At 38.6% G+C, this 26697-nt stretch overlaps 4 protein-coding genes and 1 long non-coding RNA gene across 7 annotated transcripts; 2 read left to right on the top strand and 3 right to left on the bottom strand.

Annotated features, from left to right (window-relative positions):
- Positions 1–378: 378 nt before the first annotated feature.
- LOC119988023 lies at positions 379–3801 on the bottom strand. The gene is made up of 3 exons (XR_005465531.1): positions 3161–3801; positions 1467–1523; positions 379–1158 (listed from the first exon to the last, which is right to left on the bottom strand). It is a non-coding gene; the product is annotated as an uncharacterized LOC119988023 (long non-coding RNA).
- Positions 3802–9264: 5463 nt separating this feature from the next.
- On the top strand, positions 9265–11594 carry LOC119985749 (protein OCTOPUS-like). The gene has a single exon (XM_038830128.1). The coding sequence runs from the start codon at positions 9390–9392 to the stop codon at positions 11409–11411; it is 2022 nt and encodes a 673-aa protein (XP_038686056.1). The 5' UTR covers positions 9265–9389; the 3' UTR covers positions 11412–11594.
- A 2814-nt stretch (positions 11595–14408) lies between these two features.
- On the bottom strand, positions 14409–21428 carry LOC119989466. 2 transcript variants are annotated; one of them, XM_038835015.1, is made up of 3 exons: positions 21093–21428; positions 19827–20100; positions 14409–15670 (listed from the first exon to the last, which is right to left on the bottom strand). In XM_038835015.1, exons 2-3 carry the CDS (start codon positions 20094–20096, stop codon positions 14600–14602), a joined length of 1341 nt encoding a protein of 446 aa, XP_038690943.1. In that variant the 5' UTR covers positions 20097–20100; positions 21093–21428; the 3' UTR covers positions 14409–14599. The 2 variants fall into 2 exon arrangements, with proteins under 2 accessions (XP_038690943.1, XP_038690934.1); XM_038835006.1 differs by lacking the exon at positions 21093–21428 and adding an exon at positions 20384–20736.
- A 607-nt stretch (positions 21429–22035) lies between these two features.
- LOC119995035 (pentatricopeptide repeat-containing protein At3g09060) lies at positions 22036–25444 on the top strand. 2 transcript variants are annotated; one of them, XM_038841393.1, is made up of 5 exons: positions 22036–24252; positions 24361–24553; positions 24672–24748; positions 25212–25327; positions 25420–25444. In XM_038841393.1, the coding sequence occupies exons 1-2, from the start codon at positions 22153–22155 to the stop codon at positions 24367–24369; spliced, it is 2109 nt and encodes a 702-aa protein (XP_038697321.1). In that variant the 5' UTR covers positions 22036–22152; the 3' UTR covers positions 24370–24553; positions 24672–24748; positions 25212–25327; positions 25420–25444. The 2 variants fall into 2 exon arrangements, with proteins under 2 accessions (XP_038697321.1, XP_038697322.1); XM_038841394.1 differs by lacking the exons at positions 25212–25327; positions 25420–25444 and having other exon boundaries at positions 24672–25211.
- Positions 25004–26192, bottom strand: LOC119995037. Its single transcript, XM_038841395.1, has 2 exons — positions 25703–26192; positions 25004–25582 (listed from the first exon to the last, which is right to left on the bottom strand). Exons 1-2 carry the CDS (start codon positions 26030–26032, stop codon positions 25142–25144), a joined length of 771 nt encoding a protein of 256 aa, XP_038697323.1. The 5' UTR covers positions 26033–26192; the 3' UTR covers positions 25004–25141.
- Between the last annotated feature and the right edge of the window lie 505 nt (positions 26193–26697).

Raw genomic sequence — 26697 nt, 5'->3', positions numbered from 1 at the left:
CCAGATTTGAATTAGCTTTTGGGCCAAGTTTGAGTGGCCTTTTGGGCTTTGGCCCATTTAGTTGCGCATACCCAAATAAGAATGGGCGTGGCCCGACATAGTGCATTAGAGTATATAATTCATAAGGTGGGTCTTAGCCCCAGTATTAGTGGTCATTAGCTCAATAAAATAGTTTTACGCACAAATTTGCTGGCCAAGGCTTAACGAAATGAATCAGGCCCAAGTTCTATTTTCAAGTACGGCCCAACTTTAGTATCAGAGTACCGTGCCATTAGTTGTGATATGAAACCTTATAAATGAGTTGAGGCCAAAATTTAATTTACAAGCCCAATTAAATAGTTTGAACCCAAAAGCACGATAAATTTATTGAAGCCCCCATTTTTTACCAAACGTCTCATTCTTAATCGTTCGTCTAAGTCGCTTCAAATTTTTACAAATATGATAAGGTGGGCCCTAGCCCTATTATTAGTGGACATTAGCCCGATGAAAAAGTTTAAAGCACAAATTTGATGGGCGTGGCCCAATGAAATGAATCAATAATTTCGGCCCAAGTTCTACGTTCAAGTACAGCCCAACTTCAATTACCAGGGAGGCCCACCATGATGGCACTACGGCACTAGATTTGCTGACAGAGATTACTCAAAGAGAGAAAAATATTCTAGATGGCAACTAAAGGTCAATTTATAAGTCTGGTCTAATTCCAATTGGCTATTTCGGCAACCATTTCACAGCACCATTAGAATGATCATTGACCATTAAAGATCGTACCTCAGATAAACTAACCTGTGGCTAAGGTGGCCTTCAGATTTGATATATTCTTAAAACACCTAAAAATAACCCTGTTGCAAGCGCCCAAGGATTTAACCCACACTTCATACCTGTCTTTTTAGGTTATTACTTTTTTGTTATAAAATCTCTGTTTTCCAGTCCTTTTTTGTTTCAACTGTTTAGGTAGTTGTTAAATCCTCAACTATAAGGCCATTTTTCCCAGCTAGCACTTGCCTACATCACCTCCTGCATGAAAAACATCCAGTCCAAGGAGGAACTTACCAATTAAGCCTGCCTTCCTTGCAGTAACTCCCGAAACGGAAAATTGTAATTAGATGCGGTGGAGTTCCAGAGTCCCTTTAGTTGACAAAGGGCATTTTCACCTGTATCCTGGAAACCATGGATAAAGGTTATCATTGTAACAACGTTTTAAACATATTCTAACACTTTTACCATCAACAAAAATCGAAGAACCCAATGCAAAAGTCATGAACCTTCGCACAAATCTTCTCTCTGTTTGTTAACAGTAAACTCAAGAATTGAGATACCTAATGTTAAGTTGTTTAACACAAGGTGGAGAGCTAGTTGCAAACTCAAGAAACTGTACAAAGTACAAAGACATGTTACAGCTTATGCCCAAAACTCATTTGATAGTAGTGAAAACACACGAGAGAGAGAGAGAGCGCAAAGTACATTACCACGAGATGTAATAGCTATTGGCTTGAGCCTCTTCCAAGAAACTGTACATGTGAAATCTGTAAAAGAAAAGGGTATCAGAATATGTATATTGAAAGAAAAGGGTATCTTATGAGTTATGATAATAGTTTATGAATACCAGAATATGCAAGGCAACATATTTTGCCAGTATAAGCATAGTAATTCTAACCTTAAGACATTAGATAGTTAATTAAAAAATATGGTGCCAAAAACACTATGTTGCAGGAGTTATTTAAAAGAAGCCTACAGGCCGATGAAAAAAGATTAATATACTCCAGTATGGTGGAAGTGGAACAAATGTAAAAACAGGTACACAAATAAGCGCTTGCTTCCTTGCAAAAGGGTTTGAATCTATTGGTTATTAGGTTGAGTCATAAAGTTACAAATCTAAACTATGAATGCATGCAGTATCGACACCATGCAAACTCTCCATCAAAAGATCCCAACTGTGGATGATTCAGAAACTCCAAAAGAAGATTCCATGCATATAGGCTTGTTCAACAATAAACAATCTATTATATTCAGTGAACGTGACTTATTTGCCCTCAAAAAGGTGTAACCCAATCGATGTCTGCACAAAACTGATGAGATTAGAATAAACATCGAATTCTCTGGACAAACGTATAAAACTTTAGCTGAATACCAATAACCTAAAGTATCAAAACTTAAGCCATGTACAGTGAAATTTTTGAGAAAAGACAGTTCAAGCTATTTACTAAGGCAGTACGTTACATCATTAAAGCCAATAATTAATGCAATCATATCATTTAACACAGATGGTACGAATAATACATGTTAATCGCGACTAACGAAGACGCCTGAAACATTAATCTAATCATGCTACTAATTTTCTGTTTGGCTGGAGAGAAACTGCAAGAAAATTGAATGAAAAAATTAAAGAAAGGACTGTTCTAGCCATTTACTAAGGCAGTATGTTACATCATCAAAGCAAATAACTAATGCAATCATTTCACACAAAAAAATGATCATTTAACACAGATTATATGAATAATGGCGACTAACATAGACGCCTGAAACATAAATCAGGCTACTAATTTTCTGTTTGGCTGGAAAGAAACTGCAAGAAAATTAAATGAAACTTTTTGAGAAAAGGCAGTTCAGCTATTTAGTAAGGCGGCATGTTACATCATCAAAGCAAATAACTAATTCAATCATTTCACAGAAAAACATGATCATTTAACAGTTAACACATATGGCGTGAATAATAAATGTTAAACATTAATCACGCTACTAATTTTCTGTTTGGCTGGAGAGAAACTGCAAGAAAATTAAATGAAACTTTTAGAGAGAAGGCAGTTCACCTATTTATTAAGGCGGTATGTTACATCATCAAAGCAAATAACTAATTCAATCATTTCACAGAAAAACATGATCATTCAACAGTTAACACGTATGGCGTGAATAATAAATGTTAAACATTAATCACGCTACTAATTTTCTGTTTGGCTGGAGAGAAACTGCAAGAAAATTGAAGTTTCGCAAACGATTTTAACTAGACTTAGGGCGTAGCATGGACAAACAAACATTGTTCCTTAACAATAAGCTAATTTTCATTTATTAGACCTTAACTGTAGCAATCAAAATGTAAGGAACAAGAGCTCGATCCGATCTGTAACGTGAGAGAGAACAATAGGAGAGATACAGAGAAACCGACCTCGAATCATTAGTGGAGATGACACTTTGACGTCCTTGGGGATATGAATGTGTGACTGGCCGATGAGTCTTAGACCGAGATTGACTACACAAGGTGAGCTGAGCGCTATCCGAGGCGGCGAACTTGTGGACGGGAGGCGCGTTAGGAGAACTTTGTTAAGAGTTTCTGCAGATCGTTTCCCTTAAAAACACCAGATCTCCTCAGAGGCGGTGATCTTGTAGACTTGAGGCGCCGCAGATCGACTTTCTGAAAACACCATATCTCCTCGGAGGCGCGTTTGGAGACTTTGTTGGAGATGCTGGAGCCTGGAGTCACCATGGGTAGATAGACTTGTTAATCGACTTTCTAAGACTGATGATCTCCTCCGAGGCCGTGATCTAGAAAATTCAATTAGCGAGCCTGAAACTGTGTAAGGGAGAGAAGACGGGCGAACCTCACTACCGCCGCTGAGGTCCTGGATGCGCTGAACCGCAGGATGGACCTGGCAATGGTCGACGACATGAATTTGGATGTAGAATTGGCGCGGGATTAGATCTACAGCAATTACCAATTAGGGTTTTGTGGTGGGCTTTGAGTGTCAAGTCGAAAATGAAGAGCGAAAAGCAAAGCGACTCAGGCGGGTTCGGTGCGCATCATGTCGCTTGCCTTAATTTATATATAGGCTGGTCTTGGAGTAAATGGACTTCACATGGCAAATGGTGACCTTGACAAATGGCCTTCACATCGCCCTCTCATGGACTTGTAATAGGCCTGATGTAAGTATGATGTAGTTTTGTCACATAAGGTTTTATCCAATGGTGCAGATATGAATTTATATTTATAAACTTGTGAAATAGGTTTTTGAATGTAAGAGATAAATAAATATAGAGACAAGTGTAAAATTACTTTTTATATGTGATGATGTGACAAAAATACAACCTTTATATTAGAATTAAGAATTTGAGAGTCCCCTAATCGGAAATCAACAGGTCAGGTTTCAATCCTTGAACAAATGGAAAGAGGAGGTTTTTTGGATCTTTCTTCTATTAACACTATTTTTCTTTCATATACATCCTTTCCAAGTTCCAACCATAAATAATTCATGCCTCTCTCTCCCTCCCTCCCTCTCTCTCTCTCTCTCTCTCTCTACTTAGCATTGAAAAGAAATAGGGTGAAAGTGAAAAACAACAGCAAACCAAAGACCCATCTTTTCTTATGAGATAATCCTATCCTACTCATGATTTTAATGCAAGTTAAATTAATTTTTTCTATTATTGTAAATTTCAAGGCATGTGGGTGAATAATGTAGCACTTATGCTAACCACGCGGCTGCAGAGATCTATTTGGAATATTTGTAAATCCCTAAGAAAGAAAGTATATATGCCCTGTGAAAATGATCTTCTTGTAGACTTCTTTTAGATACCTTTGTCTTTCTTAAGTAACATGCCAAATTCTCTATCCTTTCTTGGGATTCCTTCACTCGATCTTCTCTACTAGATTTGTATTATTGTGTAGGTTTTCTAACCAGGTGTAGTTTAAAGTGGCTTATCTTCCTTACATAGTTTCTTCAGAAAATTGGAAAATTAAAAGGTATGGGTGCTCTGTTTTTGTAGGGTAAAGTGTCCTATTAAATTGTCCATTTTGGATTCATATTTCTTTTGTAATGATGGGTTTTCCCCCTTTCAGTCCACAGTTTTAGATTTGCGATCACAAGCAAAGTTGATGTCTTTTTAGTTTTACAATAATCAAGACTCACAGAGAGAGAGATGCCTAAGTTACAGTGAGGGAATATAAGCTACTCTAGTAATTATGGACACTAATGATGCATGGGTGTCTAAATAAGACAACATTATTCCATATTATATTACATTCTGCGAAATTAGTGGAATCCATAGGTGCATGCGCATGTTTCCATTGCTCTTACAAATCCAATACTAGATCTTCACTAATGAACAACTGGGGAGTGGGGATTCCACTACCCAACAATTTTACAATATATGTCACATACAATCATTTTATCAAAGTGTGTTGAAAATCTAAGTCCAAACACATTAAGGATATTGTTCGCTATGGGCCACAGGCCTGCATAGATTTATTTTTCTTGAGCTATCGCCAATGATTCTTAGGCCTAGAAAACGTGTCACTTGTGTGAGAAGTGTCAAGACTTTACTTATATATCACTCGATTGGGTTATGACAATCCGACATGGGGTATAATATTGACAAAGTGTGTATTCATTTGTTTGTCTTTTTTTTTTTTTTTTGTCTGATAATGATGCTGCAACATGTTTGTAAAAATATAACAGAGAGACAGAATTTCCCTCCTGTTGTCTTCATGCATGGGAGAAGATGACAAATGTATCCAAAGAGAAAGAAAGCTCATTCTCACTGCATAAGGCTTCGTTTAGAGGGACAAGAAAAGTAGTATAGCCAGGTGCCAGCCCTGACCTGTGTTTTCAGACTCAAATCGATCCGTTGGTTGAACCGTGAAACTTATGACCGGGTATTTTCACGAGTCGATTCATACAATTAGACTGTTTAAGTATTGGCCCATAGCAGCTCGCGAGTTAATTCGTAAAAATTGATGACCCGTGAACCGTCCGCATTAGTAAAAAACTGTTGGTTTGCGAAATTACCATAAGGTCAGCTTTTTTTTTTACTTGAAGATGCAGGGTCAAAAATGTAATTTTCTTTTCAAACTTGAACCCACCTACCCACTTCACAGTTGACACGGATACACTCCACTCTCCACCACCATAGACTTACCCAACCGTGCAATCCTCCGGGCTCCGACCGACAGTCCCAGTCCACAATCCCGCACAATGGTAGTGCCGCCACCGACGATCCGACTCAGGTTCTGCTTTCTGGTGCGCAACCCTCTTCGATCTTCCTCTGTCTTTAGGTTTTGCTTTTGAGTTTCGAGTTTCGACGTCTTGGTGTAAGCACAGGGGACCTGGATCTGACTTGCAATAAGAGTTATTGATGGTTAATTTGATTATCAGGAGGCGCTTGACTGAGACACTGAGTGTGGGAAAGGCAGATTATTGAATGGATATGAAAGAGAATGGATGATGAACAATTAGATTGAAGACACGTGTGGGAGCCTTTAAATTTCGAAGTAAAAAGGCAAGGCTATTTGTGGAAGACTGATTGTATATTATATATAATATATTGTAACCCAAGGCTACTCTGATACTGCACCAATGTTTTGGCACTTTATGTAGGTATTTCATTTTTAAAATTTTTTGACTTATTTACATTGGTAGTATAGTATATATAGTTAAATATTTATTATTTTATTATTTATTAAAAACGTGCGGTTCAATCTTCATTATAACGATTGAACCTCGAAATCCATAAACCTTCAACCTTGACGGTTCGATTCACGAGTTGGTTTTAAAAACTATGACCCTGACTACACCCCGAATCATCAGTTGTAATTCACAAAATAAGAGAAAAACACAAAGCAGCTTAAACAAAACAATTGCCTTTTTATGTGTATGTTGAGTAACCCTAATCTTTCCTTTGCATGCTTTGTAGTAGTTGTCCACTAACTAATCACTTTCCATGTCATCACCAGGCAAACTATGACGCAAAAGAAAAGGAATTTCCCCTTTCAGATCTCAGCCCTCCATTACCTTAATTTTTTGTAATCAAAGCTCGATTTGGTTGATATTTATGAGTTAATTCGAGGTATTTTTGGTACGTGAACTATGCATGTATAACTTTCCAATTAATAACACAACATATTACAAATTTACAAGGATTGATTTGAGAGGGGCATTATATATATATTGATTGTCACGTGTCTGTCTAATATCTCCACAATAAAAAATGTTAGGGATCCCGGATCCCAGTAAAAAACATCCTCATTATCCCAATAGTGAATAACATATTCGTGCGGCTTATGGCACAAAACGAACAATATCTTCAATCTGTTTGAGTTAAAATTTCAACAATCTAATATACGAAGCCAAAAAATTGGTAAAAGCTGGCTTATAGAAGCTAGAACCCCATCTTCTTTTTTCCTTTGTCGATCATCTTTTTCTTTTGGTAAGAAACAATTTACAGAATGCATTACATTTCTCAGTTTTTTTTTTAAACCCGAAAAAAGTAAGCATGCATGTAAAGGGTTCATGATAATGTATGCATTCATGTATTTACAACAAACAACATTCATTACGTGTTTCCAGTTTTCATGGTTGCTTCCTGTAGCCACCGTAACTAGCTAGATTTCCAGAAGTGAAGAAACGACACCGCTTTACTTTGACTATGTGTGTGTGTGTATACATATATATATGGTGTTTCAATGTGTATGAAGATGTTGAGGTTTATAAGAGACAATGCATGTGTTCGATGCAACAAAATAAATCCAAAAGACAAAACCACTTGACATATTGAACTCATTGTTTGGGATAAAAAGAAACCCAAACAGGAAAAAGAGAGAAACAAAAGGAAAAGAAGATAAAAAGAGAAACTAAGAGGAAAAGAAGGAAAGCGAAACGTAAGAAAAGAGAGAGAAGAACAGCAAATCCAATCTAGTGATGGCGTGATTTGCTTTTTATCTCATCTCAAACGGGAATCTTTAAAAACCTAAAGCATCCCCAATCAATTAAAGAAAATTAAAATTCAGTAGACCGATCACCATTAACAAATTTTGACAAAACATGATATTTTGGAGGCAGTGATAGCTTAAAAAAAGTGTCCACATAATATATATATACTTAAAATAACGAAAAATAGTAATTATAAATATGTTTGACCATTATCAATGAAGCAACTTTTGATTGTCCAATGGTTCATGTAAAGATTTGGATCTCATATTGGTTAGGTGTAAAGCACCATAGAATTTATAAGTAAAAATTCAATCTCTCAATTAAGACGTTCATTTTAAGAACAAAAATCGTACCAACCTTAAACCCATGAGGAATGATGCGTTTTTTAGTCCTTTGTTTTTTTTCTTTTTCCCTTTTTAAACGTCCACAAAAACCTTAACAATTGGAAGGACATATACTATTAAGTCATGGAGCAAAATAACCTAAAATAGTTCTAGGGGCCAAAAATGTATTTTCTCAAGCGAGAGCCCCGACTAGCAATAGCAAAGCAAAAAAAAAAAAAAAAAAACACCCCTGCGCAGGGAGATAGGGGTGTAAAAGGGCCGGGCCGGGCCGGGCTTTTGAGTGCTCAGGCTCGGCCCTTAACTTTTGAGCCGGGCCCGGGCTCGGGCCGGGCTTAATAGCGAGCCCAAAACCTGAGCCCTAGCCCGGCTCTATTAAAAGCCCCAGGGCTCGAGCTTGGCTCGCGAGCCCACATCCAACAGTTTGCACTAAAGGCAATAAAAGTCGTACCACTATTTGAAGAAGGGGATCTGGGCCTTGCATTTATAGAAAAATTATGAATTCAAAATTGTTATCTTCTTATGTGGGATTAAATAAACTACACTACACACTCACATATAAACACACACGCATACATATAAACACAAGGCACATATAAACACACACTACAGTCACTGACGCAAGCATATATATATATAAACGACACACATGCATATATAAACACACACACATACATATATAACTACATACAGCGTATACATATATATAGATACACACACATAAACACACACGCGTACATATATAACCACATGCACACACTTATATACATAATTTTGAATAAACACACACGAGCATATATACATACATACATATATATATATATATATAAACATATATATAATTTATAAATATTATTTATATAAAAAAGCCCTAGAGCTTACGAGCCGAGCTTCTCAAAGCCCTAGCTCGGCTCTAAATCCTAAACGAGCCCTAAAGTCAAGCCCTAGCTCGGCCCTAGCCCTTAAAAAAACGAGCTCGAACCAAGCTCTTATCGGGCCGCCCTCGAGCGGCCCAAGAATAGCCCTGTTCGCTTACACCCCTACAGGGAGAGAGAGCGAACGCTCCAGTTTGTGTATTTGTACCTTTTTATATTTTCTCACACTTACTTTGCTGTTCTTTTAATTTCCCGTTGTTTCCATCATTTTTCCTCCTCCTCCTCCTCCTCCTCTCTATTTCTTTTTTGGGTCTCTCACCATCCGTTGCAAACAAACAAGTTCACTTAACCCTCTGTCTCTCTCTCTCACTCACTCACTCTCAGTCACTCTCTCTCTCTCTCTCTAAAGTCGCTTCTCTCACACTCTCTGAAGCCCGTAACATGAGCGAGAGTATGCTTATTAGACACCAATACTACTTATGAATGTCAACACGGAGCCACCACAACCTCCGCAGCCCCACCGTCTCTCCGCCTCCTGCGACCGCCACCCCGACGAGCACTTCACCGGCTTCTGTCCTTCATGTCTTTGCGAACGACTTGCCGTCTTGAACACCTCAAACTCTGCCTCCACCTCACGTAAACCTCCTCCTATACCCACCACCTCCACCGCCACCGCCGCCCTCAAGGCCATCTTCAAGCCATCCTCCTCGAATTCTGGCGTAGGAGGCGGGGGAGACGGCTCGTCAAGGCCCTCTTTCTTCCCAGAGCTCCGGAGGACAAAATCTTTCGCTGCCTTGAAAAACGAGGGCTTGGGTTTTTCTGTGTTGTTTGAGCCCCAGAGGAAATCTTGTGACGTTAGGTTTCGAAACACTCTCTGGTCTCTATTCTACCAGGAAGACGACCAAAAGTCGTCGAAGAAGGAAACCAGAGGTGCAAATACAGACAATGAGGTTGTTGATTCCAGGGATTTAGTGTCGTCTTCCAGTGTTAGTGGTCCCGTGAAAGAGGAGGAAGTTGAGATCGAAACCGAAAGCCAGAGCGATAACGAAGACAAGGACAACTTTTGGGATTCAAAAGATCCCAATTTAGCATCAAATGTCAACTCACGCTCTCACCCCTTGAACCCAATCGAACACAGGGTTCCAGAAATTGTTGAGGAAGAAGTTGAAAAGGAGGAAGAGCCAGAGCTAGTGCTGGAAATAGTGCATGAAGAGGATATGAAGGCAATGAAGGACCATATAGATCTCAATGCCCAGGCCAAGAAGCCGTCTGGGAGAGACTTTAAGGAGATGGCTGGTAGCTTCTGGTCAGCCGCGTCGGTGTTCAGCAATAAATGGCAAAAGTGGAGGCAAAAGCAGAAGCTTAAGAAGCGGAGAAATGATGGTGGTGGGTGTGTCACATTGCCTGTAGAGAAGCCTATTGGGTGGCAATATAGAGAAACCCAGTCGGAGACAGCAGATTACGGGTTCGGGAGGAGGTCCTGCGACACGGATCCGAGATTCTCCCTTGATGCAAGTCGAATATCCTTTGATGATCCGCGATACTCCTTCGACAAGCCTCGTGCTTCCTGGGATGGATATTTGATTGGGAGAAATTTCGCTGCAAATACTAGAATGCCTACAATGCTATCAGTTGTGGAAGATGCACCAGTCCATGTTTCAAGGTCTGATACCCAAATCCCAATTGAAGAGCACATAAACTCGACCAATGAAGATGGAACTGTTCCTGGCGGGTCTATGCAGACTAAGGAATACTACTCAGATTCTTCTTCGAGAAGGAAGAATCTTGACAGGTCGAACTCCATAAGAAAGACTGCAGCAGCAGTAGTTGCAGAGATGGATGAGATGGAGTCTGTTTCTAAGGCTAAGGTAACTCCAGCTACTGTTGATTACTTCAATGGACTGAAGTTACCAGATATGAGGGATTCCAGTTCGAACTCATTGAGGGATGATTGCTCTGAAACTTTTGAGATTAGACTTAGAGACAATGCATCTGTGGTGGGTAATGGTGTAGTAGGTAATGGTGAACGGAAGGGAACTAAAAAGTCTAGGAGATGGACTAAAGCATGGAACATCTGGGGTTTTATACAATGGCGAAGCATTAACAAGGATGAGGATGATGATAGGTATGGCAGAGCAAATGGGGTTGAGAGGTCTTTCTCGGAGTCTTGGCAGGAACTAAGGGGAGAGCGTGACGAGGAAGCAAGGGGGGCTTTCAATCCCAAATTTTTGAGGAGCAACAGTAGTGTTAGTTGGAGGAATTATAATGGCATTGGTGGATCATTTGGTAACTTAAGGAAGAATGGTGTTGAGACAAATGGAAACGGAAAGAAGAAAGTTGAATTTGTGCTGGAAAGGAATAGGAGCGCAAGGTATTTGCCTAATGACATTGATAATGGGATGCTGAGGTTCTTCTCGACACCAATGAGGGGAAGTAGGAGAGCAGGAATGATGAAGAGTAGGGCGAATCATGCACATTCTATTGCAAGGAGCGTACTGTGAATGTACTGATATGAAAGATTAATAAGGTGTTCTCTTTGGTATAATGTTTTTTAATTTTGGTGCATTTGCTGTGTGAACCACACTTGCCTAATGTATTCTTGAGGGTTGGTTGGATAAAAGCATCCCAAATTGTTAAATTTCTTCTGAGTTCAATCATTCAAAGAACAAATTTTCCTTGTCACAGATTATCCTTATGAGGATGGCATGGATTGTTCATTTCTAGTATGCTTGTTAATTTCTCTTTTTTACCAGAAAAGCTACAGGGAATATATGTGCAGATATGCCGAGATGTGTCGTTCCTCTTCAAGATCTTCTTTTTATCTGTGTTACGTGGTATCAGCTGAAATGTGAAGTGCAAGGTTTTGATATTCTTTCAAGACTTGTTAACTGGATTGCTCGCTTTTGTTTATGTTCTTGCTAAAGAGGGAATAATGTGGGCTCTCTCATGGATGTTTCTATTATCGCAATGTGCGACATGAACCCTTGTTAGTCCCAGCATGTGTGAAAGTCATCTACATGGTTTTTGGTTGTAAGCTAATTTATCTAGGAGTTTGGCAGATAAGCTCCAAAATAAATTTTGCCAAACGGGCACATGGTGTTTTTCTGTCTTCAATATGGCTTTTGTGACAATCAATCAAGGTGACCTCAACATTTTATTACTGGGGGGTTATGAGAGTTCATTGTGGTGCTGTTGAATGGAGAGTCACCAATCAAAGAAATCTAAGCCAATCACCAATATGATCATGTGAATTTGAGATTATGTTTTCTACTTTTCTGCTCCACAATCAAAAAATTCTTGCCAATCAAGTCAAAAAAAAAGGTGTAAGGAAAATGTCCCAACAATCTCCTTCATGGAGAGGTGGTAAAGAAAGAAAGGAAGGAAAGAGGAGGGACACAAAAGTGCCACAATCCCCAATGGCATGTGTGAAGTGGGTGGTTAATTTTTTTTTTAAAGGTGACAAATACCTCATTTTGTCAACGATTCTACTCAAGTAGATTGCTTGTTTGCCATTTTTATCGAACTTGTGAACCAACTTTCGTCGTAAGAAAAAAGAAGAGAAATCTTTGTCTTCCATTCCATGGCAACTGGTATTTGGTGGGCGTGAAGGATGATCTTTTTGACAAAACTTTGTTCAGTTTTCATTCATACATCGTCGACTTCCCGTTCTACAGTATTAGTATATGACAATCCATGAGCGGTGTTATATGGGCCGAAACGAAAAGCAAGAAATGAATGGACTGGACTGTGGGTTTGTGAATTGGGCAACTGACTCTTCTAACTGTGCAACCCAACGAGCAGGCCCAACAATTTACTCTTCCTGAACAAGCCCAACGCCTTTCAACCCACTCGATAAGGCCCATTTTGACACGACAATGACTCACGGTCGTCCAATTGGCTTTTAAAGCCAAGCTCCTCCAATGCGCTTTTATGAATTCGGGGCCCGGAAGTTGGAGACTGGCAACTGGAAATTTTTAAAACACAGAGCAAAAGAGGAGGTTTATACCTTATAATGAATCCGAATTGGGTTGCCAAATCCCATAAAGAATATCCAATATTTCAGAGATCAAAAGTTACAATAAGGGAAGGAGGGAGAGAGAGAAACTGGAGGTCAATGATTGGTTGGGCATGAATTTTTCTTACTTGACTGATGTATTCTTGGATGACCTTATCTTCACCCGTTTCTTGAGCCATAATTTGCCTATTTGTTGTATTTGTTGGGCCTTTAGATTATCCAACACACAAGTGAGGGGGCTTTCACCCATTTCTTGGGTCATGGTTTGCCAGTTTGTTGTACTTATAGGGCCTTCGGATTGTCCAACACATAAGTGAGGGGGCCTCCACTCGTTTCTTGGGCCATGACTTGCCTATTTGTTGTACTTGTTGAGCCTTCAGATTGTCAAGCACACAAGTGAGTAGAAATGTTTATGATGTTAGGTTGGGTTGATGAGAATTCCTCATCATGTGATGTGTATTCATCATGGGCGTCTAACATTGTCTAAGATTCTTATAGCAATCCAAATTGTTTCCTTATATTCTCTAGCCTACGTAATCCTATAAATAAGGACATCATGTACTGATCCAATCAAGTAATAAAGCTTGTAGCGAGCCACATAGGACTTGAGTGCTTAGATGTAAGCTGCTAAGTCGAACCACCGTAAATATTGGTTCTCATATGAGACTGAACCACTTTACTCTCATTCTCTGCTTATATGTATATTGCAACCTTCAAAGATCTTGTAGGTCGCTTATGAGATTGAAGCACTTTCTTCTTCTTCAACCCTTTATATCATACTAGTCGTCAGCCCGTACATCACATGAGATTATAGTTGTTTATGGGACCCATGAAATCAATATCATACTCCAAAAGCATCTTCATGAATGGAAATTTATCGAGTTTTAAGGCTAAGATTGGGAGGAGAGTTCAAGAGGAAAGTGTTTGCGAGAGTTCTAATAGAAATTTATATATTTTTCTAGAATAATGTTTGAGATTTCCAAAATATGACACCCCTCACCTCCGATCAATGCGAAGTGTTGAATGTTAAGTAGACTTTACATGCATGTTTATAATCAAAGGTTATTTCACATGTCACATAGAGTTAAGGATAAAATGGAAGTCATATTTTGAGGGTCTATAGCATTGTTGAATTTTCTATGGGAAACCTAACAAAATCTCTCTTCCCTAACAACTGCGAATTATCCTCCAAAACTTAACCTAATATGCTCAACTCATATTAATTGGTGTCCAAATCTAGACAAACTTTTGTGGGCCTTCAAAGAAAATATGACATTGCAAAGTAAAATTATAAAGTATAGATGCATCAAATCAATTAATCAAAATTAAATTATTTAATAAAAAATAGAAAAAATAAAAAGGAAATGAGAGAATCTCTCCCTACCTTGCTTTCCCTCCCATTGACAAGCATTGCAAGAAGGCAAAATATGCAATTTCAAATGAATCACACTATTTTAGAACTTTTACTAAAAAGGCTTTTATCGCAAACAAAATTAAGATTAGCTACTCAAAATATAGGTAGAAAAAAAGTAAGATAAGTAAAACTTAATAGTTCACTTAAAATGATGAATAAGTAGAACAAACCAAGGAAACAAGATACATACGTGACAATGAAAAACAAAAACCAGATTACAACACAATGAAGCGCCTAATCCTATCATTGTCGAAAACATTTTACGCTACCACATCATCGTCAACTTGGTCCTCGTCTTCACCATCATTAACATCCTCATCACTCTCAACATAATCAAGGGTAGATCTTGTCAACGTGCTCAAACGTCTAGGTATATACACATTGTAATAATAACTCAAAATGTTCCTTAGACGCTTGGACGGGAAATACTCCAAGGCAAACTCCCAAAAGTCATCTACATTCTTTAATGGGTATTTTTTAACTAGAGATTCAAACCTGAAGCGTTCTTTCGATGCCCATGTCTTTGAGACAACTTCTCCCATCTCATCAAATTTCCAAATTGAGAATGCAAGACCAAGTTCAGATCGTAGATTGTGTCGTGCTTCATGGGTGTGGTGTTTGATGCATTGAGTAGATCCGGGAGCGGCACAGGAGCAGGAGTCGGGTCTCCCTTTGCCAATTGCCTCACAATTGGTTTCTTTACTTGTGCCATCCATTGGCCATATTCGTTTGCCTAACCACCTTTTTGAATCACCATCCTTTCCATTAAAAAGTGCTTGATCGACAGGGCCTTTCCACTCTGGAATATCAGCCTGAAATCTTGGCCCAACAGGAATCACTGATCTTTTAGGCTGCTTACCCTTGGTGACCAGTGACTTGAATGTTCGTCCACATTTAATTTCAGAACTCAATGAGTCTGGACTTTGAACCATGTCACTGGAATCCACCGAGGATGCATCCCAGAAAATCAGGTTCGCTGGATTCGATGGTTTAAAACCGTCGACTGATTTGTCCAGCCCAAGCAAAAGGGATGCATTCCTGTTGGACGGATGCCAGCATGCTGCATCATCTAGAGAGGTGAAATTGGAGTATAACCGCTTCCCTTTATTACTATCCTCAGATGACAACAAACTGTCTGAACGGCATGATTTCTCGAAAGTTTGCTTGCTATGAAATCTTCTGGTGTCAGCTGAATTGGATAGACACGAACCAGATGAGAGCTTCCCACAACCCAATCTCTTGGCATTTGGACCATCAGGTTCCTCTTTCCCCAATCCCGAAGCAGCTCTCAAGTTATCTCCTCTCATGACTTGGTCTCGTGTCCGTTTTCGCTGAAGAAAAGATGGAGGAGAAAGTTGTTCTTTCAGGATCAAGAAAAGTAAAGTATACATCCTAAATTACTAGGGATTGATGATCGCTTGGACCGCAGAGTAAGGTTGTCAAAATCGAAATCTTATATAAAATTGATGAAAGGCCGACAAGATGGAATCATAAGATTTTACAAAACTTAGGAACTAAATGTAAAATAATACAATAACTTATTTATATATAAATAATCAACATGATATAATAATTTATAGGTAATAAAAAATAAAATATGCTTATTATTTATTTATGAACATCTTAATATGTCAAAAATTTATAATTTTTTAAGACCTTCAAAGAACAAAGAAAAACCAGATGTAAAACCTAAAACAAAAACTTTTAAAGACATTTATTCAAGCATAATATATGCTAAAACAATAAATAGATCTGGTATGAATTTCTCTCTATTTACACCCCTCTCAACAGGCCTTCCCATCTCATGACCTTTCCGACAATACAACCACCAACCCCCACCACCCCTTCGACCCAACAATCACCGAACCCCACTACCTCCCCCATCCACCCGCTAATCCCACAACCACACCCACAAAATCTAAAACCCTTATACCCAAACGCAACCGCAACATAAAGCAGAAGAGTGAAAAGACATACCGTCCAACCAGAAACCACGGATAAGACAAAGCCCTGAAAGAAATTAGACACTGAACTTGTTGGTCAGGATGGAACAATTGCTAGAGTTGCTAGTCGGGATGGAAGTATGGAACTGTGGCTTGGGACAGATCATGGATGGCAGAGCGTAGGAGGCAATGACAAGCAGTAATTTGGGTTATAATGGTACCCAGCCCATAAGCCCAATAAGGTTAAGATCAGTAAGATCGCTCCATAAGATCATACGATCTTGTTAAATTTGCGATTTTGAATCAATCCGGATCGTTTTGATTATCTAAGATCGTACAATTTTACAATCTAGATCGCAATTTTGAAAAATATGCCGTAGACAACTCATTTCACTCCCATTATTGAATGGTGAGGATGAGAACATATTTATTGTGCACTTGTATAATGAGTAAGACACTTGCAAGAAGATAACTTAGAGTGTGTGTTCAGATATGGTCACTTGCGTATTCATTTTCCCACCTCCATGAGGTCATGGGTTCGAGTGGGGGAGACGAGATAATTTTCTGGAATACAATTGTGCGGAGAATATGGGAATACCTATAAAGATACCCCATATCGGACAATATCTTAGATGCAAAAATCGAATCCACAGTCATTTACAGAGTCGGTGGGTGTCTTAAGGCAATCTAGGTAGCCCCAGATTCTAGTAAGCTGAATTTTTTTTCCTTTTCTACACTAATATTAAATACAGGCGAGGCCTGATGGTAGCTACACTGGTGACATAGGGATATGTGGGACAACCAGTGCACTAGGGTGCAGTAGTCAGCGTCACATACGTTGGATAATCCTAAATTATCAAGATTCATCAATTCACACACAATCCTCCTTGACAGCTCTATTAGACGGGACAATTAGCATATGAGAGTTTTGGGTAGGGCAACAAAAAATCATTGGTTCAGATAGTTAAGTTAGTTATCTGAACCTCTTAACACATGTGCGTGGGAGGTTGCATGTGCGATTTGGCGTTATTTCCACATTGAGCTTCGTTTCAGGACTTAACCGGCCCATGTGATTTGCGGGTATTACATATGACTCATGAGTTTACCATAAGGGTAGAGTCCGGTGGACTGTGCTTTCAGTGGGTTCCCTCGTCACCAAAAAAAGGCAGAGCAAAGAAAGATCCGCCATTAAAGAAGAATTTGGTGAGAGAAAAAGTAAGATTGAGATAAATTTTAGTAGTTAGATCTATTCTTTATTATTCGTATTTAGTTATTCTTATTCGTTATAAATTAAAAAATAATAATAATTAGAATTTTAATATATTAGAAAATGATATTAATTAAAAATCAAAGAAAATAAAATATTTGATTCTAAAACCAAAAATTTACTCTATCAAAAAACGAAAAATTCACACATTCAATTCCTGAAAATTTTAATAAAATTCACTTGCCTGTATGTGAATTGAATAAAACAGTCACTCTACATTAAATCTCCTAAAATCTTGTTCCGATAAAAACTTGCAACTATTCAACTCCCACTCTATCTTAAGGTCTCCATTGAGTTTATCCTCTTCTACTAGTACTCATCTTCTTTTATTTTAAGAATTACAATCTACTCACACTCTCCTCTCAAAGCGTATTTGTTTATCCTAATTAATCGTGATTCTCTCTGTCTCCAAACTTCTATCCTCTCTTATCATTCCAGCCTAAAACCGCAGATTCTTATGATCCAGCTCTGTTCATCTATCAATTGGATGAAAGAGTTTGAGATCTTGATTGAAAACCCCTCCACGGATAAAGTTTCAGAGTTCTTCACGTAACAATCCCTATACTTATTGCTCGGTCAAATATATTAGTCAGTGATCATTTTCTTTGAGGATAATAATCTTATTTTCTCTTCCTCGAGGTCTATTCCTCAAGCTCCACGAAATGTACCCTTACTGAACTCTATTTGAGCACGTAGGTTCTACAATAGCAGCATCTATAGTTAAGTAGCACAATTAGTGGCAGCAGAGGTCTACTATAATGGATGAAGAAACAATCATCAGCAATGAAAAACTCAAGTTGCCATGCAGCACGATTATCTAAACTATCCATTGATGGCAAGATCCAATTATCCAAGGATCCATTTAATATGCACCTGAAGATGGTTGTCTATAAGTCTGAATGTATGAATCGAAAACAAAACTGATCCGAGCGAAGCTCTGGATTATCCAACAACCGATACACACGGTTCTCACATTGGTAATAGGCTTCAAGAAGGGTAGATGTACCTAGTTTTAACCCCATATTGCAGAGAGGCTATTTCCACCACTGAACTCAAGGATCCTATCTTAATAAGGTGTACTGTCCTCTTTCTATAACCAAATCACTGAAAATCACCTTAAATACCAATCCACAAAGAGATTACTCCACTTTCAAATCTTTCAACACCAAGCCAGACTTCTTCGACATCTATATCCAAACAACAAAACAATTTAAAAAAATTAAAACATCTCCCCTGTATAACAGTATAAGACTCCCCTAGTGGGTGCTTGTGACCTCTAGGTTGCACCTTTGCAACTCTACCACTAGGCCCTTGGCCACATGCTCATCTGTCCAAATGATCTTGGTTGGACACCAAGCATCCTTCCAATCAACCCAAAACACAACGATTTCAATCTTTAATTGGGGATACTTTTACCTTTAAACAAATGCACTTGTGTCTGTCTTCTAATAATTTCCCTATATCACTACACATCCACTTTAACATCCATATGATGCATGATCTATATAGTTAATCAACAATTGGCACCATAAAACACTTGCCTATATAAATGTCAAATGACAAACTCCTTCATCTTCATAGGCATCCCACAAATATAAAACACCAAGCCAGACTTCTTCGACATCTATATCCATTAACACCTTATTGCCGAACATTTTAGGGCATGCTACAAGAATCCAAAAGGTAAAAAAAATAGCTGAAACCCACTATGCAATTCTCCACTGCCATTCAATCTGCTCTAGTGTTGATGTCCTCCCTTTTCAATTACATTCATCATGTCTGCTTTGGCCCACCTCTTCTCTCTTTAGAATCTCTTACTTGCTTTTTGGTATGACCAACTTGAATTTCCTGTACCTTTCGCACCAGAACCCTACATCTCCATTTTATAACTGCCCAAATCATCAGACTTACCCCTCTCCTAGATCTAATAGTATATTTTCTTATTCTATTTGTATTTTCTCACATCCAATGCATCATTTTCATTTCTACTACATTCATTCATTTAGTACATGGCCTAAATTATATGTAATATACGTACTACTACAATCCATTTTGAACAAAACCCAATAATTCACAGCTCCAACTACTGCCTCACCATGGTCGAGCACCTAATTTCCTGAGCCCCTATCTTCAATTTCATTGCAAAACAGTAGAACTAATGGATAGCTCTAGAAGACGGACAAAGTGTAGAACATCAAGCTGAATAAGAATCAATATGATTATGTCTAAGATATTTAAGCATACGGAGCTGGAAAAATAGTTGACATTAGAGCTTACTTGTCGAGGGCTTTTCCAGTCGACATACAGAACCTTCCGCAGCTTAAGAGTCTGATTCTTCAATTTTTGAACAGAACCCACTGATGCCTGAGTGTTGGTAGGATCCACTGCAAGTTCTTTCAACCCTTTAATCAAGCCAGAACCTGAAATTGGGCCGGAAATCGATTTTGTCTGAGCAAGCTGCTCTGCTTTAGCATCTTGATTTCTCCCCCGCTTCTCACCATCTCGCAAACTTTGCGACGCAGCTGTTTGAGCCATCTTTTTCAACATTCCGCTGAATTCAACCCGTAAATCAAAACATGCAATGTCAGCCTCGAACAGTATACTCAAATTAGCAACAAATGAAGTAACATCTTCAGCGAATATTTTATACCCAAAAAACTTCACAATTCATGTCCTCATAATACAATCTAAGTTCCATTCAGGAACAGATATTCACTTGGCACATTAAATTGTTCAAGGAATTACTTAAATACTACTAAACATTAAAACCCACTGATAAGACTAGCGAATGCAAGAGAGAAAGAGGTTCTGATTTCTGAGCAGTTTTCACTTACATTTGCCTTGTAGAGAGAGAAATTCCAGGAGAATTACTTCCGAGTAAATGCAGTGCCTATCCTCCTTTCCCACAAAGAATACAAGGTTTATTCAACTCCGTGTGATATCAAAGATTGAAAGTATAATCGATAGGGGGTTAAGAATGATTTTCCCTCCCAAATTTGAAGTGTGAAATCTAAAGAGAGCGCCACAAACCTAAATTCACGAATTCGTTCTATCCCATTTCTTATACCCTTGGTAAGATGGGTGGGTTGGAACTTGGAAGGGCTTGGGGAAAGTGTTTTAATTTTTTTTTTTAAAATAGCAACTAAACCTTGCTTAGGAGAAAGGTTGGTGTCCAACGCTCGCTTGACAAGCATAACATAAGATGTTATTAGGGGTAATGTAACTTTTGGTTAATGAAAGAGTTGATTAGCGGTCATCGAATGTAAATGTTTTCATTTGAGCACTCAAAGTTGAAAATTATTCCAATATGCGCACTATTTAGGTGCACAATACTAATTGATGATATGACATAAACAAATCAATATAAGGAATCTGCCAACAATAACAAATCTATTCGTATATGCATATTGAAACAATTTTCAACTTTGAATTCTTAAGTTAAAACGTGTAAATATTCGTTGAAAATTGACAATTTTTTTCGCTTGTCAAAAGTTACTTTACCTTTGTTATTAGGTAGGAAGATGAGAAGCCTTTGAGATTTACCTTCAACAACTATTTGATGATTGTGGATCTTGATGATATTTGCTCTGGAAAAACTCGGATTTTCTAGAGATTGATAACATATCTAGAGCTTTATCTGCGTATCAAGGTGAAGAAACAAGATCTAAGAATAAGGGTATGAACTTATGTGTATAAATCGTTGAATAAAAATCTAGCTATTGATTGAAGAAAAAAATGGGGGGAATATAATTTTGTGCAAAAAGAAGATAATCCTTTTGAGGAATCTAGAATTTTGAGAAAATATTGATGAAGTTCATAGAAAAGAGGGAAGATTGAGAGGATTAAGAGAAAACTTTCTCATGAAGGCTCTAACCTGAGAGAAATACTTGATAGATACAAGGAATTGGGGAGGTTGGGGAGGATTAATGTTTATATAGAACATTAAAACCCTAGAGTGTTAGAATTCTAGCAGACTCAAACTAGGCCTATTTTGTCCACAATTATATATTTGCAGAATTACTTCTTTACCCATGTGTCTCCCACAAATTACAATTATTTTATTTTGGTCACATAATAATTTCATATACAAACTCACATAAAAATTGGACCTACAATTTACATAAACAAAATATTATCTCATAAAGAATTAAACCCACGACTTATCGAGATGACAAATTCTCTCCTAATAGGAATGCTATCTGAAGATCTGAACTTAATTTACCATATAACATTATGTAATTTTATCAGGTTAATTGAAGGGAGTACCATTGAGGATTTTACCAAGAGTCAAAAGACAAGGTAATATCTCATAAAATTGATAGCTATAGTATATATTATTTTAAAAACTAGTACAATAAAGTAAAAAATTGTGAATATATATCCTTATTTACTTTCTTTTAATTATGAATATTTATTCTTATTAATAGTATAATTCATTAGTTTGTTACAAAAATAAGCACAAGAATAAATAAAAAGTTAAAAACAACCCAAACTCGCTCCAGTCCGATTGATAAAGCCTGCCGCATCAGCGATTCAGAGACAGGACCATGCGGAGCTAATGAGACACCGAAGTTCCCCCTAAAATTACCTCCAGTGCCATGCCATGGCCTCTCTCCCTAACCCACTATCTCCGAAGCGCCTCCTCAAGCTCCTGAAATCCCAGAAAAATCCCCTCTCCGCGCTCGCCCTGTTCGATTCAGCGACTCACAACCCCGGTTACGCTCACAGTCCCGACGTGTTCATCCATATCCTTCGCCGTCTTGTGGCTGACGCCCGGCTGGTGTTACATGTCCCCCGAATCGTCCAACTCATCGAAACACAGAAATGTCAATGCTCCGAAGACGTTGCTGTAGCTGCTTTGAAAGCCTATGCGAAGAACTCTATGCACGATAAAGCCTTAACGATGTTTCAGCGAATGATCGAGATTTTCGGGTGCACTCCAGGGATAAGGTCCTTCAATTCTTTGCTAAATGCGTTTGTAGAGTCCAATCAATGGGACAAAGCGGAGTCTTTTTTCTCTTATTATGAAACCGCGGGCGTGCCGCCGAATTTGGGGACTTACAACATTTTGATAAAGATTTCGTGCAAGAGGAAGCAGTTCGGGAAGGCGAGAGCGTTGTTGGATTGGATGTGGGAAAAGGGTTTGAAGCCTAACGTATATAGTTATGGCACATTGATTAATGGGATTGTGAAGAGTGGAGATATGGTGGGTGCATCGGAGGCGTTTGATGAAATGCTTGACCGAGGAGTGACGCCTGATGTTAAGTGTTTCAACATGTTGATTGATGGGTTTTTCAGGAAAGGGGAATATATGAAGGCTAAGAAGATATGGGAAAGGTTGGTGAAGGGGCGTTCAGTCTATCCAGATGTGGTTACATATAATGTTATGATAAACGGTTTATGCAAGTGTGGGAGGTTTGATGAAAGTTTAGAGATATGGGAGAGGATGAAGAAGAATGAACGCAAGAAGGATGCTTTCACTTACAGTACGTTGATAAAAGGGTTGTCTGATGCAGGGAAATTTGACACTGCTGAGGAAGTGTTTAGAGAGATGGTTGAGAGCGGGCTACTGGTGGACGTCATCACTTATAATGCCATGCTTAATGGATTTTGTCGAGCTGGAAAGATTAAGGAGTGCTTTGAACTGTGGAAGGTGCTAGGCAAGGAGAATTCTCGAAATGTTGTAAGTTACAACATAATGATTAGAGGGTTGTTTGAAAATGGAAAGGTAGATGAAGCAGTTTCTATCTGGGAACAGTTGCCTGAGAAAGGATGCCGGCCGAATTCCACAACTTATGGAGTATTAATACATGGGTTGTGCACCAGTGGATACATGGATAAGGCTTTACGGATATTGAAGGAGATAGAATATGGAGGAGGTGATCTAGACACCTTTGCGTATTCATCTATGATTAGTAGCTTATGCAAAGAGGGCAGATTAGATGATGCAGCCAGTGTAGTCACACAGATGGATAAGAATGGCTGTAAATTGGATTCTCATGTTTGCAATGCGCTTATTGATGGGTTTATCCGAGCTTCCAGATTTGAGGATGCAACTAAAATTTTCAAAGAAATGGGCATCAGGGATTGCTCTCCAACACTTGTGTCCTACAACACTATCATTAATGGTCTATGTAAAGCAGAAAGATTTGGTGAGGCATACTTGTATGTAAAGGAAATGCTAGAAGAAGGGTGGAAACCTAACATGATTACATATAGCTTATTGATGAATGGCCTTTGTCAAGGCAAAAAGATTGATGAGGCACTTCTCTTGTGGCACCAAGTTCTTGAAAAGGGTTTTATACCGGATGTGACTATGTACAACATTTTGATACATGGGCTTTGCTCTGTGGGCAAAGTTGAAGATGCTTTGTTACTCTATTTTAACATGGATCAGCGGAGTTGTGTTCCAAATCTTGTGACCCACAACACCATCATGGAAGGGCTTCACAAAGCCAAACACAGTAAAAAGGCATTGGAGATTTGGCACCGCATTTTGGTGAATGGTTTGCAACCTGATATAATCTCCTACAATATCAATTTGAAGGGGCTCTGTTCTTGCAATAAAATGTCAGATGTCATAAGGTTCTTGGATGATGCTTTGCATCGTGGAGTTCTTCCAACTTTCGTTACATGGAGCATTCTTGTCAGGGCTGCACTTAACAATGAGCTTGATAGTTCTTTTGTGTCTGGTGGTGGGGAAGTAAGTTTTTCTTTGTTTAAGCTTACACTTTAATAATTAAACATGATCTGATCTATCTAAAAAGGAAAGTTAATGAGGATAGATATCTAATGATGAAACAATTTTCAGCTTTTCTGAGGGATTTTAGTATTCTGCAATAGCACGCTGCGTTGAAAGAATTACCGGGGTAAGAATTTGGGAGATGCTAAGATCCTTTTAAAGACCTGGACTTGCCGTTTCTGCATCCGTTATACAAGATTACAGGAAACACACATGAAGCAATAATCACCAGAGAAGCGTTTGATTCTAGGTGTAGTCAAGAGTGAGTAATCCCCAAAGTCCTGAGCTATAACGGAATGCTTTTTTTCATGTTTAATATTTCTTCAAGACGTTTCTGTGGCTGCGAACATAGTTTTCACTTGTTGTGCCAATACATGCAGGTTGGAAGGGTACATACCCTGGTGTGTCATCCAGAACCTATACTTAGTCTTTAGGACCTCTTGAAGTCCAGAAATAGGTGGGTGGTGTTTTAGATGCACTACAGTTTTGAGTTTTTGACTTGCTAGAAAACTTTAGAATGCTCTTGCTTTCTGATTAGACATAACTTGATCTATGCACTTACAATTAATTTAATTACAAATCTGTAGTTATATGAAAGCTACACCTATTTGTTATCTATCCTTACAATAGGGAAGCTCATAAGGCATCTGATTCAGTAACTTAGTTACTGCAGTTCTTGGTGATAGAAGTAATATCTCTGAGATCAGACAGATGATGCAAAAGCAAAGCAGCATGATGTATCAAGCTCAAGTGGTGAGCTTTCACTTGGGTTTATTAACCATGCTACATTCATAAGAACCAGCAGTGGCCAAACTTATGCACAGAAATGTATTAAGTTGAACGAAAGACGTCACTGTTTTTCTTTGTCTGTTCTTTCGTGTTCCTTGCTTTCTGTTTCTGATAACAGTTGCTGCTCATAGCTGAATTGAGTGAGCAGAGCCACCAAAATTGCTCCAAGTATTGCAACTTTTCTCCAATCAGGTGAAGTTATGAAAGAATCAGCAATGGCAAGAGTTAGGATGCAAATTAACGCAAGGTAAATATTCCTCCTGGCCTTTGAACCAGCACTTGTCTTAGTAACATCTTTTATCTTCTGAGTTTCCTCCTCGACCTTTGCTTTGTCTACAGGAGCACTCTTCTTCAGACTCTTAAAGAACAGCCCTTCATTTCGATCCTCCTCAATTTGCTCTTCAAATTCGGCTAGCATGTTTGCATTTGTCTCAATCTCCTCCCTGTTTAGTTCTGCAGATTCCTCAAAAGCTTGCATCTGGCCCTCGATCTTCTCCATTATCTGCAAATCACAAATGAACAAGAAGTGGGTTATAAGTAAATTTTCTCCAACAAGTAACAACAAAATCTTCTCTTTTTGCTTCATGGGTTGCATAATTTGTAATGATGACTAAGAACATACCCGGGAGCTGGCTTCATCGAGTCCTTTCATGGCATCTTCTCCAATTTTGTCGAACTCTGCATTGACTTCTTCTCCAAACTTCGTTAGATAAGCAGACCTCTCATCCAGGAAGTCTGTGAGACGAACTTTCTGAGCTTGAAGCATGGCAATCCTTGCGAGCAGCTCTTGCTTGCGAGTATCCCCTTCAGGGGGTGGTGAAGCTTCGGATTCGGAATCATTTGACTTGCTCAAGCGCAGGATTCGATTCTTTGATTTGTTTACTTTTGCTGCGTAGATGCGACCATGGTTTGTAGAAGTAACGGAGGTTTGAATGGGTTTCAGGGCAATCATGGTCTCTGGTTTTTGAGAGATTATTGTAGCTACCGCAAGTTTTGAACCCTTCGTTCGGTTTACGTTATCCTCTGCAATTGTTTTTGAAGTTTTTTGTTTTTATATAAAGCCATATTCATATTTTATATTTATTTAATTACTCAAAAATATGGAACTTGTGTAGTAACGGGTAGTTTTTATAGAATTTTTTTAAAAAAAATAAATTTCCTTGTGTAAGAAAATTCTTATCAATATAAAAAACGGATGCAATTTTCATCTGCTTTGCTTCCAGATGTTTATCTTGTGACTACAGAGCCCATTGGGCTGTCGTGGCCAATAGATCAGCCCATTGGAGTGTCAAGGCCCATTGAGCTACATATTGTAGAGTAATGTAGACGACCTTTTAGGGCCCACAAAAATTGGGCCGTCATTGTCAATATTAAGATCAGCCCATTGGGGTGGCAAGGCCCATTGAGTTCCATTGGAGTGTCAAGGCCCATTTAGCTATTGCACAAACCTTTTTGGGCCAAGCCCATTGAGCTGTCATGGTCAATTAGATCAGCCCATTGGAGTGGCAGGACCCATTGAGCTACATCTTACAGACGAACCTTTTCGGACTTGTGGGCCTTCGGATCTTGCACCAGCCCAGGTTTCTATCGACATAACGAAACAAAAGCGCATATGTA

The sequence above is a fragment of the Tripterygium wilfordii genome, chromosome 3, assembly GCF_013401445.1.
Source record: "Tripterygium wilfordii isolate XIE 37 chromosome 3, ASM1340144v1, whole genome shotgun sequence".
NCBI lineage: Eukaryota > Viridiplantae > Streptophyta > Magnoliopsida > Celastrales > Celastraceae > Tripterygium > Tripterygium wilfordii.
This window is presented reverse-complemented; position numbering and strand designations above follow the sequence as displayed.